This window comes from Lactuca saligna, chromosome 2, assembly GCF_052625555.1.
Source record: "Lactuca saligna cultivar CGN05327 chromosome 2, ASM5262555v1, whole genome shotgun sequence".
In the NCBI taxonomy this organism is placed as follows: Eukaryota; Viridiplantae; Streptophyta; class Magnoliopsida; order Asterales; family Asteraceae; genus Lactuca; species Lactuca saligna.
Window position 1 is genome coordinate 89,962,828 of NC_136418.1, and position 13,850 is coordinate 89,976,677.

Genomic DNA, 13,850 nt, shown 5'->3' on the forward strand with positions numbered 1-13,850 from the left:
TCCGACATGCAGTGGGATGTGTGACTTCTGCCTTATACCTTGTTCCTTGTTTGGTTGTGGGTTTAGGGCAGAATTACCCAATCGATTGTCTGTCTGATCTAGATTTGTATAACTTGTATGTACTAAGTGATCATAGGAGGGTATTAACAACGTTTTTAGTACATAGAACAATACACTTTCGACTAGCCCTATTTTAAGTAATAAAACTACTATACATTACTGGTGATAGCCAGGGTTTTTCAAACGGAACAATGCTTAAACATCGTGAGTATGGAAGGTACTTGTACTCTTCAAGTTTTAGAACAGTTAAGATAACAACTTACACTTAAGGAGAATATAGGATTCTCCGGGATAAACATCAGTAGTTTATAAACAATCGATACATTATTCTAACGAATATTCATTATTAATTCTATAATTTCTTAGTTTATGCATTCGAGTTACGTATGAAGAATATCCAATAGACCGTGGAATGTGTGGATTCCGCCTCATTTCATGTTCCTTGTTTGGTTGTGGGCTTAGGGAAAATCCACAGAATTAACTGTCTATTCGATATTGGTTCATACATAGCTAGTATGAACTAAGTAATTATGGGAGGAATTGGTATTATCATTCTTTCACTAAGAAAATATTGGATTTTCTTAAGGAACACTTTCAACAGATTTCAAATGACCAATATCGTTAACGTTGTAAGTACATAGTGAATACTTTAGGGTTATGTATATAAGGACCCGACAACCAGTAGAATGTGTAGTATCTGCTCATTTCCCTATTCCTTGTTTGGTTGTGGGTCCGAGGCGGAACCACACAATCGATTGTTTTTTCGAGCTAGATTGTATATGATTTGTATACACTAAGTACTCGCAGAAGGAATTGGTATGAATCTTTTTACGTAACATTCATTACATAAGAAATTATAAGCTTTTCTGGAGAAACATAATGCACTTTTCAGGAGCATAGAACTGTTTTCTAAAACAAAATGCTTATGAACTCATTAGCTTAGTGCTGATACTCTTTCAAAACCTACTTGTATTCTCAGGGCACTAGTAGACAGGTACACGCTCAGGGTTCAAGAAGATGAAGCATAGTAGCTTCGAGTCTTTACTTGTTATTTACTTTTGGTGTCAGTCCTATATGATTCGAAAACTATGTAAACTTTATTCTATTAATACAATGGTTGTTGTTGCTTTGATAACTATTATTCGATTGTTGTGATACTATACATGACATCTCCACCCCCGAACGTTTCCTCCGTTCGGTTTGGGGGTGTGACAGACTTTGGCAACTTTCTGAGGTATAAAATCTCAAACTTGGTGCTTAATATCTTAGATCTCTCTTGGTTTTGGATCTTTTAGACCCCATTGTTGGAATATGATAAACCCTCATAGTTGTGATGTTGGAAATTGCCATTCTCAATGTTAATTGGTCCCTAGATTCATAAAAAGAGGTCATAAACCCTTTCATGCTTAAGAAAAGACCATGTCCATGGAAGTAGGTTGCTATATCTTGAGTTTAGTTCCATTTGAGGCATGCAAAGCAATACAGATGTCGAGTTTACGGATGTACACAATGGAAACAACGTAGATCTATATTTTGGAACCTTAGATTTAAGGAAAGGGCTTAATAGATTATGAAATATGAAGAACTCAACGAGTTCGTAAGAGAACTCGAAGAGTTGGATTGCGATTTCACGATTACTGTGATTCATGGGAACTTGGCGAGTTGGAGGGAAAACTCGACGAGTTAAGTCAACGCGGAGCGTTGACTTTGACTTTGACTTGGACCAAAGCTGACCCTTAAGGGAATTATGATTATGAAAGTGTGATTAAGGAAATATTTTATGTGTAGGGGATTGAGTTGGGTTGATATTCATAGTCGGGGATTGTTCAACTACTTCCAGCTTCCGAGGTGAGTTAACTTCCCGGTATAAGTGGGTTGAAGGCACCAATGCCGACCCACTTGTAATTATTTACAGTAGAGATGATTGTCTTTGTGATAATTGTCTGGTATGCCACTATTTGTTGAGATTCATGTGTTTGTATGCTATGTTATTATGTGGTAGTGGTAGGGGTGAAGCAGACCCTATAATTGATCGAAAGAGGCCGAAGGGGTAGGTTAGCACCTAGATATGCTAGGCACTATATGATTTATGTGCTTAAATGCTAGGATATTATGTGGTATTGGTAGGGGTGAAATAGACCCCATAACCGGTTGAAAGAGACCGAAGGGGTAGGCCAGCACCCAGATATGTTAGGCAGTTACCGGTTGAAAGAGACTGGACGGTTAGGCTAGTACCCTGATATGCTAGGCATTTACGGTTGAAAGAGACCGAAGGGGTAGGCCAGCACCCTGATATGTTAGACAGTGACCGGTTGAAAGAGACCGAAGGGGTAGGCCAGCACCCGGATATGCTAGGCAGTATGTTTATTGTATGGTATGTAGTATGATGGGGGAAAGGATTCAGCATGATCACAACGCATCACACTATGATTTTCCGCACATGAGATCTTTGGGAGTTGTTCTCTGATGTTGTGTTCTTATGACATGTTTTGGATATTGATTTTGATTATGACATGTGATGACACTATTGATGTTTTTAGACTATTGGTTGTTATAATTATGTAATTAAAAATGAAATTTTGGTCATGAATTTTGGGATGTTACAATAATGGTAAAACACACCGAGTTCGGTCTATGCGAAAAAAATAATTTTATATGAAAGTAGGATTACATTAATACTAAAAGAACCTATATGTTTTTTATCTGATGCAAAAATTATCGAAACATACTTTTAAACTGACAAGAAATAATAATGAACTTTAAAAAACAACCGATATATAAAAATATACTTTCAAAACTCTCAAGAATGTAAATTACAGAATGATAATAATGATAAAAACATCAGCCTGGTCAGATGCAAAAACGAATTTTTTTATATGAAAGTTAGGATGCTAATAATGCTAAAAATTTGTCAAATAAGGCAAAAATTGCTACAACTTGTCTACGCATAATAGTCGGAGGTACGTGTTATACGTATTTGGCAAATTTCATTCCTTCCAAAAATATTCAATTTCATTCCTTACTATTGACACGTCTTTCCATTAACCTTTTATGATCGTTAGGTTTTGTATTCAAATATATTATTAGTATGTGATTTCATCTTAAATCATTTAATAGATGTCATATTCATCTAATTGTAGCTTATCCACATCTCCATTTTTTAACATTCTTATCAATTCGACCCCATTTTATTTAATCTCTATTTGAAAATTTAAACTTTTTTGATTTGTTTAGGGTTGTTTGTTAAACCCGATGAGGCGGTGATGAAGGAATTCGAGCTTTTAACTGCATGTCCCGATATGTCTCTACCTTATGACATATTTAAGAAATATAACCTCAATTTACCAATTAGCTTAATGGTTTTATTCCCTGCTTTAATGACGTTTGGCTACTTTTGTACTATAATGAAAATCAAGTTTTTTTGTTCTTTTATCTGTTTAGCATTGATTCAACATGAAAATATTGTTTTTTTAATTCATCTTAAATAACCATTTAATAGCTATATGTAAAAGATACGAATACTCAGCAGTTAAGACGTCATACCTTACTTGAATTTCCACAAATATCTTTAAGTAAGCATTCATTTTTCTATTATTTTATCATTATCATAAAATAAAAAAAGACACCATCATGTGTTTAAATTGTTTTATCCGTCCCATAATAACAAGTTGTGTGCAAATTCTGTCTTTGACATTTTCAATGAGTCACGGATAATATCTAAATTGAGCAAACATAGATGTTTTTATATTTATTGGTTAGAGTTTCTTTATATTTTATATTGTGGGGAGTTTATGTAATTTATTCTGAAGGAACATAAATAAATTGCTACTTTTTGAAATAAACATTTCTATTTCGCAATATAACTATAAAATAACAATGTAGTTTGAAAGTACATTGTCAAATTTTAGATTTAAATTGCTTGGACCCGTTTTCACGCATTGTCAGTTATGTGTATACATTTTTGTGTCACAAGTAAAAGAGGTTTAAATGTACTCATATATAATAAGGATAGTCGTCTAACTAATAAAACAAAAAATATTGTCTACCAAAAAATCTTTCAATGACTATATATATATATATATATATATATATATATATATATATATATATATATATATATATATATATATATATATATATATATATATTCTAATCATCTCAATAATACCAATAACCCTGATTTTTTTATAATTATTCTGCAACATCTATTATGTATATACACTTGTATATTATTTATACGTTTCCCCACGTTTAACACGTGTTATAATCTAGTTAGCTATTATATAATAAATAAATAAAAAAATTAATAAAAGTAATATAATCTTTTCAAGTTTGTTAGGGACCAAACAAAAATATATTCTAAGGGATGGTCCAAATTAAAAAATAACTTCTTAGGGACCTAACATATAGATTGCCCCAAACCAAAGGGACCATCGGTGTAATTCACCCTTACATAAATAAAAGACATCACCATAGGGATCGGTGTAATTCACCCTTATATAAATAAAAGACATCACCAAAGGGATCGGTGTAATTCACCCTTATATAAATAAAAGACATCACAACTTAGACTATTGCCTATGATGCTATTCAACACTTAGATGTCAAAAACGCATGCATTTCCAAATGTGTTGATAAAAAGATAAGACTTGCCACTATGAATCATGATGTGTAAGAATTACGATAAGAAATCCTCAAAAAGAAAGAAAATAAAAAAAACACAACTCAACTCGAAACATCACTGCTCTTTCAGTACAGCACTTCAGTTCTATGCCTCCTTAACTCTCCACAGATGACAAGACAACACACACATGCATATATATATTATTTTAAATTGTAAATGAATATCTACTTTTTTTTTTTTTTTCTTTTTCCAACATAGCCAATGTTTTTAGTTGTACCACAAGACACGTTTTGTCCACATTCACAAATCAAGACTCAAAAGATGACCCAAATCCCAATCTTTAGTTTACCCTCCTGGGGTCACGAGCAGCAGCAAGATGATCCTACAAACACCCAACAACAACCATTTACTGAGATTAAAGGAACAATGTAGCAATGGTAAATAAGATGCAATAAGTAAAATTACAAAAACTTAGAGAGAGAGAGAGAGAGAGAGAGAGAGAGAGAGAGAGCTTACAGATATGAAATCAAAAGCTCTAGTATCCTCTTTCTTGGAGTTGTTCATCATGGAAGCAGGTGGTTGTTGTTGAGTTGCAATATTTGGATTAAAAATATCTGGAAGAGCTGCTGAGTCATACCCCACACCCCCACCCCCCACTTGACTTCCAGAAGCAGCATTTCCTGCACCAAAATTCTGAGCATGCATCTGTTGCAGGTAAAACTGCTGTTGAGCTAAAATGCTACTCATAGCAGCATAATTTACAGGTTGAGTTCCAAATGTTGCAGGATTAAACATAAATCCTGAATTATATGTCATAGGATCCATAGGCAACATGGGATTTCCAGGTATTCCATTCCCAGGTGCTTGTTGGGATTTAAGCAAGTTACTCAAAACATCATCTGGCTGATGTGTTAAATTACTGTTTACCCCTTGAGAATTCCCATCTATAGACAATCCAGCCATCAAGTCATTAACATCATTTTTATAATTCCCTTGAAGGGTATCAGAGTTGGAACCGAATATATCAAATAACTCAGGTCCATTTCCATTTCCATTTCCATTTCCGATTCCGATTCCAGGAGCTGTAGTTTGTGTTGGAACTGGTGGTTTATCAACAGTGGACATTCCTGAAAAAATATCGGTTTCTTCATGTTCATCTTTACTGTGAAAAGCCACGTCAGCAAAAGGGTCATCACTAGTTTTGAATTCTTCATTATGTAAATCAGGGGTTGAGGAAGAATCCATAAAGAAATCATTCATCAGAGAGGTTGTTGATGGGATGGGTTCATCTGTTTGTGGTGTGATAAGATTTTCAGTTCCAAATGGATCATTTGTGTCTATTAAATCGGGCATTTGGACAACGGTTTTTTCAGTCTTTATATTTTTGTCTTGATGGCTTATCCTGCTACCACTTTGTTCTCCATTAAGAAGACTTAAAACCTGAATTTCCAAGTAACAAGGATTTAAATATAACAAAAACAATCAATTAACATGAAATATAAAGCTGTTTTGTGTACTAAATGGCTAAATGCACTCATTGCATACCTTATTTGCCTTTTCCCTTAAAGAGGCTTGAGGAGACTCAGAGCATTTTACCACAGCATCTATATTTTCAGTAAAGTAAGAGGTGACAATGGAAAAAGGTTCATCATCTTTCTTCCTCAATATTGCCTCAAGCACACATATGGCTTTCACACGAACCTAAAAGAACAATGAAGCGAGATAAGAAAGGATTTCAATTTTCAATGTGACAAACATAGGAAACTAAATCTTGTATAGGATAAAAAAAAACACACCAATCAAATTGAAATACCTGCCACATATGAGATTGGAGTTTGGCTTCTAGAGCATGACTTAAAGCTACTGCATTCAATTTTGAGGCCTCCATTAAGAACACCTGAATGGCATCACGAGTAGGTTGAAGGCGAACACCACCAGATGTTACAATGGTCTCTAATAACCTCTCTTCACGACTCTTTTCATTCGAATAACTTGAGCTTGCATTCCCATTTTCAGTATCTATTTGACTTGTTTTAAGATCTTGTCCCCAAGATCCAGATACATTTGTTGATAACCTAGAAGAAGTAGCAGCTTGACTAGAAATTTCTTTGCTATCTGAGTAACTTGATTCATTAGTCAATGATCTTCTCAGATTAGGGCCCCTGTAAGTTCCTGTGTCGTTTTTGTTATGAGTTTGAGCTTGTGATAAGCTGTTTAATCCCTGTTTGATTGTTGCACTTCCAATGCCAACCATATCACTAAGAAACGACTTCTTATCATCAGATGGAATGTCAAAGTTTGTGTTTCCAAAACCTTGTATACGTTGTGTAAGACCTTCTTGTGGTGGTGGTTTACTGTTGTCTTCTCCAGCAAATATAGCTGATAAAGCTTCTTGAGCAGTTTCTCTTACAGACTTATTAAGGGCATCACCTTTCAATGGATCCGGTTGTCCCTTGTAGTGAATTAGCTGACGAACAGCTACCGAGTTCCTTTGCATTTCCCTTCTAAATTCCACACCGGACTTCCCCACAGCATACTTAATCACTCTTAAAGCCTACATATACAAATCATCAAATCGCAAGTTGTTAGAGATTACCCTAATTAATGACAAGTTATCTTAACCAATTGGGGAATCAGCACTACCCGCTTCTAATTAGATCTGGTGTTTTGAATTTCATGAGAACGATAAAGGAATCAATCAATTATATATATATCCCTTCCCCCAAAAGGAAGAATGATAGGAAGAAGGTAGCAGTACCTTTTGCTTAACAATGGGGGATTTGTGTTGCAGACGTTTAAAGATAAATTCGGAAACTTCTTTGACGATTGAGACGTGAGAAGAGCGAAGGAGTTCGCATATTTCTTCCAACTTGTAAACAGGCGCCACTTTATCTTCATCAGAAGTCGCCCCATCAATCATCCGTGACCTCCAGTACGATTCCACCGCTCTCCTGCTCGATTCCATCTTTTCCGATTCTGATCTACTCGTACCTTATAGAAAATAAGATCAACTCAAACCCTAAAAAACTTGCATAGAATCCCTCTTTCCTTGAACAAGTAATTGGAATTCGATAACGATGACGAGGAATAGAGGATATTATTGATCAAATTAACAAATATAAATTATAAACTTTTTGAAAGATTAAGATTGAGCTAAGTTGAATCGAATTAAATTGGGTGAGTGCATGCAAGAAATCGAGCAAGATCTGGTGAAGAGAAGAGGTGGGCAGAGAGCAGCGTTTGTTGAGAATTGTTGGGGTCTATGGAGAGAGATGAACGATGATGGGTTGGAAAAGCCGACGTGGTGTGCATTTGTTGATTTCTTTTGCCACTCGTAAAAATCGTTTTTTTCCTATAAAAAAAATACTCCATTATCATTGTGTTTTTGGAGTTTTTTCTAGAATTATTTTCTAGATGAATTGTTAAAAAAAAACAATTTAATGATCTCATACATTAACATTGTTAATTAAGACCCTAATTTTAATTGGAGCATCATAGAGCATCATATCGTCAATATCTATTTTTGTTATCTCTATAGAAGTATAGATAGTTATGTCAAACATATGTTATTAGTAAAATATTGTACTCTTCTTAAATTTTCAATCATGAATTTATCAATTTTCATTTGAAGAAATATGGTTAGTCTGTCTTAAGGTATGATTGGACTCTTTTAGGACCATGTAGATAGCTTTTAATTAATATATTTAAGCATACAAGGGTTTTTGTTAAGAAAGAAACATTGATGACCTTTTCAACCAACCATTGGAAGGAAGGTCTAACACACTTAAATCAGTTGACGTTTTGGTTTTTGAATGAATACGAGAGAAACAAAAATGTATGGATATAATAAGTTTTGGTTTTTGCATGAATTTTGGATGAATAAGAGGAAAACATGCATGTATGGGTCTAATGCAAGTGTCTTTCTCACATGCATGAGAAGTGGATGTTTCAGTGTGACATAAGTTACTTTAAAAGTTGTATCACACAAAGTATCAACATGTGTTTATATCATTCACATTTTGTAACAACCCAAAACTATAAGATAAAATTTTCATTTCTAATTCAACCATAAACAACATTTATCCTTTTCAATCATTCAAGAATATATCAGAGTAAAAAATAATTATTAATGTACAATCTCAAAATCATAAAGTTGCGGAAACGTGAGTGGATGCGTTGCGTTTAAGCCGGTTCATTTCCTTTCGAACCGAAATTACCTGAAACCATAATCCAATGTTCTAAATAACGTAAGGCGTGACTTGGCGGCAATGTCAAACCTCAAGCTTTTTCGAGTCTTGGCGAGCCACGACGTTCCTAAGACGAGACTTAAGACGATAATTTTCTATATAATTAATATTTTTATATTTACTTCCAACTATTATTCATTTTTATACATATAAATGAATTAAGGCGGCGTTTTGGTAAAGCTTGGCGGTAGGTGCAAGCCTTGAAGCCATGGCCCACAATGGCAGAGCCATGCCGAGCTTTTTAGAACCTTGCCATAAACATAAAACTGTAAGCATAAAGCTTAGTGATTTCCCTAAAAAGCTACACACCACACATACATACCTCCATTGGTCCCCACCAGGTACAGATATGTCACTAACATGCGATGGGCCCCGCCCAACACACTTATCAGGCCCCGTCTGGCATCAGGCCCTGCCCGACGTACATACAAACACATACAATACATGTAAGAGTCACACAGAAAACTAGCATTCTTGTAACAATAATCTTTGCGATTGATGCCTTCGACCCGCAAAACACAGTGAGGAGACTCACCTGAATCCCAAAGCCGACAATCCTCAAATCAAAGCCATGTAACCGCCACTAGAGCACTCATATCACAACATACAAGGTCCAACCTTAAACTACATATTGAAATCAACTATCTTGGCCAAAAGTCAACCCCAGTCAAAAGTCAAGGGTCAAAGTCAAAGTCAACAACAAAAATGTCAATTATTCAACCTCACCTCGTGACCAGCCCTTGGTCACATCATGAAAGCTCCCTCAGACCGATTCTAACTCATCTTAACTCAACTCGGCAACTCGGTCCTAGATGACTTACTCGGAAACCTCGCGACATGAATTATCCTTAGTTACTTCGTGAGCACATCAGGTCAAAGAGTCGTGATATGGTGCTCTCACGCTTGTGACACTCCCTATGTCACATCGTGAGCTTTATCCAATGCAAAATCCTAATGTTTTGAGTCCTTAATCCAATAAGTCTTCAATCCCCAACTCTTCCAGAAGCTAAAAGGGTCACCAGAGGTTCATAAAAATGATTACTTGATGGACATGCATGCCTCGTACATGGCCTCAACTCAACTTAGGTCAAATGGTAAGGAAATGACCTAAAACTCATGTAAGATTCACAAATCACAATCAAAATTTAGATCCATAAGATATAATGCTCAAGGGACACTAGAGAGCAATAAAGTTGCCAACTTTATTCCATCTATTCACTCAAATCAACTCTATGAACCAAGAAGGTACCAAAACAACCTAGATCTAAGAGAATAACTAAAAAGGCAGAGGCTTGAATTCTTACAAATGGTCTAGAATGTGATAACCAAGATAGGAAGGTGTTGCTTGCTTGATCCTTGCACCAATACTTCCTCACTTCCTTTCCAAGGGCACCAAAACTACCCAAAATGAGCAAAAAACACCAAGAGAGAAATTATTAGGTTTTTTATGAGGTTGACCGGGGGGGGGGGGGGGGAGGCTGAGAAATGAACCTTAGAATCAAGTTAAAGGGGCTTAAATATGTAAGAAACCCTAAAAGATTATGGGCTTAGGATGTAAAACTTCTCACATCGCGAGCATCTATAGCTCACATCGTGAGAATGGTTCGAACACTCTTCCTTCACTATAGCCTCTCACGTCGTGACACAATCTGTCACCTCGTGAGGATGGGTTTTCACCCAATTATACTCCAACTTCAAACAGTCACAACTTCTTCGCTTTAACTCCGATTTTGGTGTTCTTTATATCCATGGAAAGGTCTTGAAGAGCTCTACACTTCTACATCATTACTTTTGGGTCAACACATGTTGAACTTAGAAACTTAACCCTTGCAAGCGGCTCGAAATTTAGCTTTCCCCGGTCCATCCTTGGTTACAGGTTTACAATTCACAAGCCTTGATCTCATTACCAACAACAATCTCTTCGAATAAAGCCCAAACCTTACTTACTTAAAGTCCTTAAGCGTACACATAACCAAACTAGGGTCCATGATCTTGAATCAAAGAATGATCCGAAATAAGGTGTTACAACTCTCCCTCACTTAAATTAGATTTTGTCCTCGAAATCACTCCTTACCGCCCTCCTGGAAACCAATAGATCTGATCAATTTCTCTTGAATCCCGAATTCATCGATGAGGTTGACTCATACTTATAGCAACCTTCCAATGCTACTATCAAAACCCAACCTTAGTAGAAATCATACACCCTAATAGAGAACAAATTATTGATCCACTAATGAAATAACCAGTGCTTCACTTGTAATCTGAAACTCCTAAAACTTTACCTAACCACCACATAGGTAGAATGATTCTGAAACGCAATCACCAGGACGTCTCACTACAATTTGAATTGAGAGACATCCTTTAGATCCTGAATTATCCAATTGATACCCTTGGCAGGAAAAATCCTTGACCATAACTTGGTGATGAAAACTATACAAATACGCCTCCCAATGCTAGTATCATCCATTTACCCACCCAATACATAACTCATATCCCAAAATCCAAGGGTTTACACTTGCCTTCTATCTGAAATCTTCCGATTCCATGATAACCTTCCACTAACCCAAGATATCAAATCACCAATCGACCGTTGAGACTGACTGTCTCACACATGGTCCCTCTACCAGGCTCCTACCAAGAGTCTAAGAGATTACGGCTACCCTAGCCTACACATCACACGGATACCAATATCTGACCACATATTCATCCCACTCTAAACGTGATCCAATACCTTGCTCCAACCAATTTCCACCGGGTCTTACCCACTCTTATCATAACCATACGGGTCTCACCCACGGGTCTCACCTAGTCTGCATAATCGAATGGGCCTTTGCCCATGGGTCTCACCCAATCGAGTTCTGTACAGGCCTAGCCTCATCTCGGATCCAATGATCCTCATCCCAAACGATCCTCATCACAAACGAAGAGTAATCCTCCAACAATATATTCTTCCACGACACAGGCATGTGTTGATCCTCTTTCAGCCTAACTACTACTCCTATAATGGCCTACCTCATTCTAGTGAATGCTACGACTACATTGCATGTTAACGGACTTATATAACTTTACATTGCAAACTTACAAAACTTCTTGGCCACCTATCCTCCTTGTAAATGCTACGGTTACCCCATAGTCTTACAACCCTCCCACAACTGCCTATCAACCTTGTGAATGTTATGTGTGACCCGTGTTGGGGTGTAAAGTTATTTATGAAGTGACTTTGTAATGGTTTGACTTGAAGATCTAGTTGCATATAGGATTGATGCTTTGTGACATGATATATATATATATATATATATATATATATATATATATATATATATATAGAGAGAGAGAGAGAGAGAGAGAGGGAGGGAAAGATATGTCAACAACTCTATATAGAGTGTGTTGCATACTACTTGTAGAGTGTGCTTGAGAGATGTAGTTCATTGTGATTAGTGATTGGGATATTGTAACGACCCAAAAATCATGACGAAAAATTTCTTTTGAAATATTACTAAAATCATATTTATAAAAAAAATATCACCAGTCATAACATAAATTCAGAGTATTAATTCCAAACATATTTCATTATCAGAGTAAAACATCATAGGCTGACTAATCAATGGTGTGTGCCATGAGATCACCCCGAGCTCTTCCCTCCGCTACCGAAAATACCTGAAACCAAAACTGAAAACCGTAAGCACGAAGCTTAGTGAGTTTGCCAACCTACCACATACCCACATACCCTGCATAATCACATACAACATATAATGGGCCACGCCCGATATTTCGAGCCTCGCCCACTACAACGGCCCCGCCTGGCTTCGAGCCCAGCTCGGATACAAATCTGTTTCACTTAGGCCTCGCCTGTCACCGGGCCTCGCCCGCTAACATATAATAACACATAAACATATCACAACACATAAGCTAAACATATGCTAATGGATCCTGTCCTAAGGCCTCGCCTATCTTGGGCCTCGCCCTTGTCCTGCTATTGATGAGTCATGGCACCCCGTCTATGCTCCTACTGATAGTCAGATACGTGCCCAGCCTACACTCACTCTTTCCCTAACTTGGGCCTCGCCCCTGCTCTGCTGCTAATGAGATGTGGAACACCATCCACCCTCTGCTATTGGTGAGATATGGGACCTCGCCCACACTCAACACCCTACCAGGCACATACAATTATCACACAGACAACAAGTATACTCTATCATGCAAACCATTGCTTGGGCACCCACCCTCTATCAATGGAACTTGGTCCTAAATATCATACTGGCATAAAGTGCCTAGGGCTAACCCTTGGGTCTTCCTACTCATATCTACATGGGCCGGCATTGTGGCCTTAGACCCATTCACACAAAGGGAAACTCACCTGGTACTACTGAACTTGCTGGTAATCCCTCTAGCCGCTGTCTGACAACTCTCTCTGAACTACTGCTCCACTAGCTCCCCGAGCTACCAATATCAATATAGCACTTAGTCTAACTGTCCTCCGAAAGTCAACTAAGTCTACTCTGGTCAAAGTCAAAGTCCTGGTCAAAGTCAACTTTCCAGGTCAACCCTACTCGCCGAGTTCATACGCTTAGAATCCTTTCATTCGTGACTCGACTCGCCGAGTTAGCCCCTGACTCACCGAGTCTACCGATTTCCGAGTCCTGTCCTGTCCAACTCACTGAGTCCCCACTCAACTTACTGATCCGAGTCTTAACTCGAAGGGTTTGGGGTTTCGCGACTTGATTCATCGAGTCCAAGAATAGACTCGTCGAGTCCAAGGAAATCTTCAACAAACTCGCCGAGTTGCTCATCCAACTCGTTGAGTTCATCTCCGTCATCATACTACTCGCCGAGTCCACTCGATGGACTCGACGAGTCTATTCAGTCCTTCAAATATTCAGAGGCTTTTGAGTCATGCATGGACTCCAAACTGCAGACCC

General features: G+C 37.3%; 1 protein-coding gene across 1 annotated transcript; it reads right to left on the reverse strand.

The window, feature by feature from the left end:
- Positions 1 to 4,770: 4,770 nt before the first annotated feature.
- LOC145031159 (ENTH/VHS family protein) lies at positions 4,771 to 7,994 on the reverse strand. Its single transcript, XM_078979672.1, has 5 exons — positions 7,443 to 7,994; positions 6,498 to 7,238; positions 6,230 to 6,385; positions 5,201 to 6,124; positions 4,771 to 5,066 (listed from the first exon to the last, which is right to left on the reverse strand). The coding sequence occupies exons 1-5, from the start codon at positions 7,647 to 7,649 to the stop codon at positions 5,025 to 5,027; spliced, it is 2,070 nt and encodes a 689-aa protein (XP_078835798.1). The 5' UTR covers positions 7,650 to 7,994; the 3' UTR covers positions 4,771 to 5,024.
- Positions 7,995 to 13,850: the final 5,856 nt, after the last annotated feature.

Bases quoted from the DNA above. Each gene is read 5' to 3' on its own strand.
- LOC145031159 (XM_078979672.1), bottom strand. From the start codon at position 7,649: ATGGAATCGAGCAGGAGAGCGGTGGAATCGTACTGGAGGTCACGGATG. The intron at 7,239-7,442 runs GTACTGCTACCT...TTGTATATGTAG, and splicing joins CCCCCATTGTTAAGCAAAAG to GCTTTAAGAGTGATTAAGTA. The intron at 6,386-6,497 runs GTATTTCAATTT...TTGTTCTTTTAG, and splicing joins TCCAATCTCATATGTGGCAG to GTTCGTGTGAAAGCCATATG.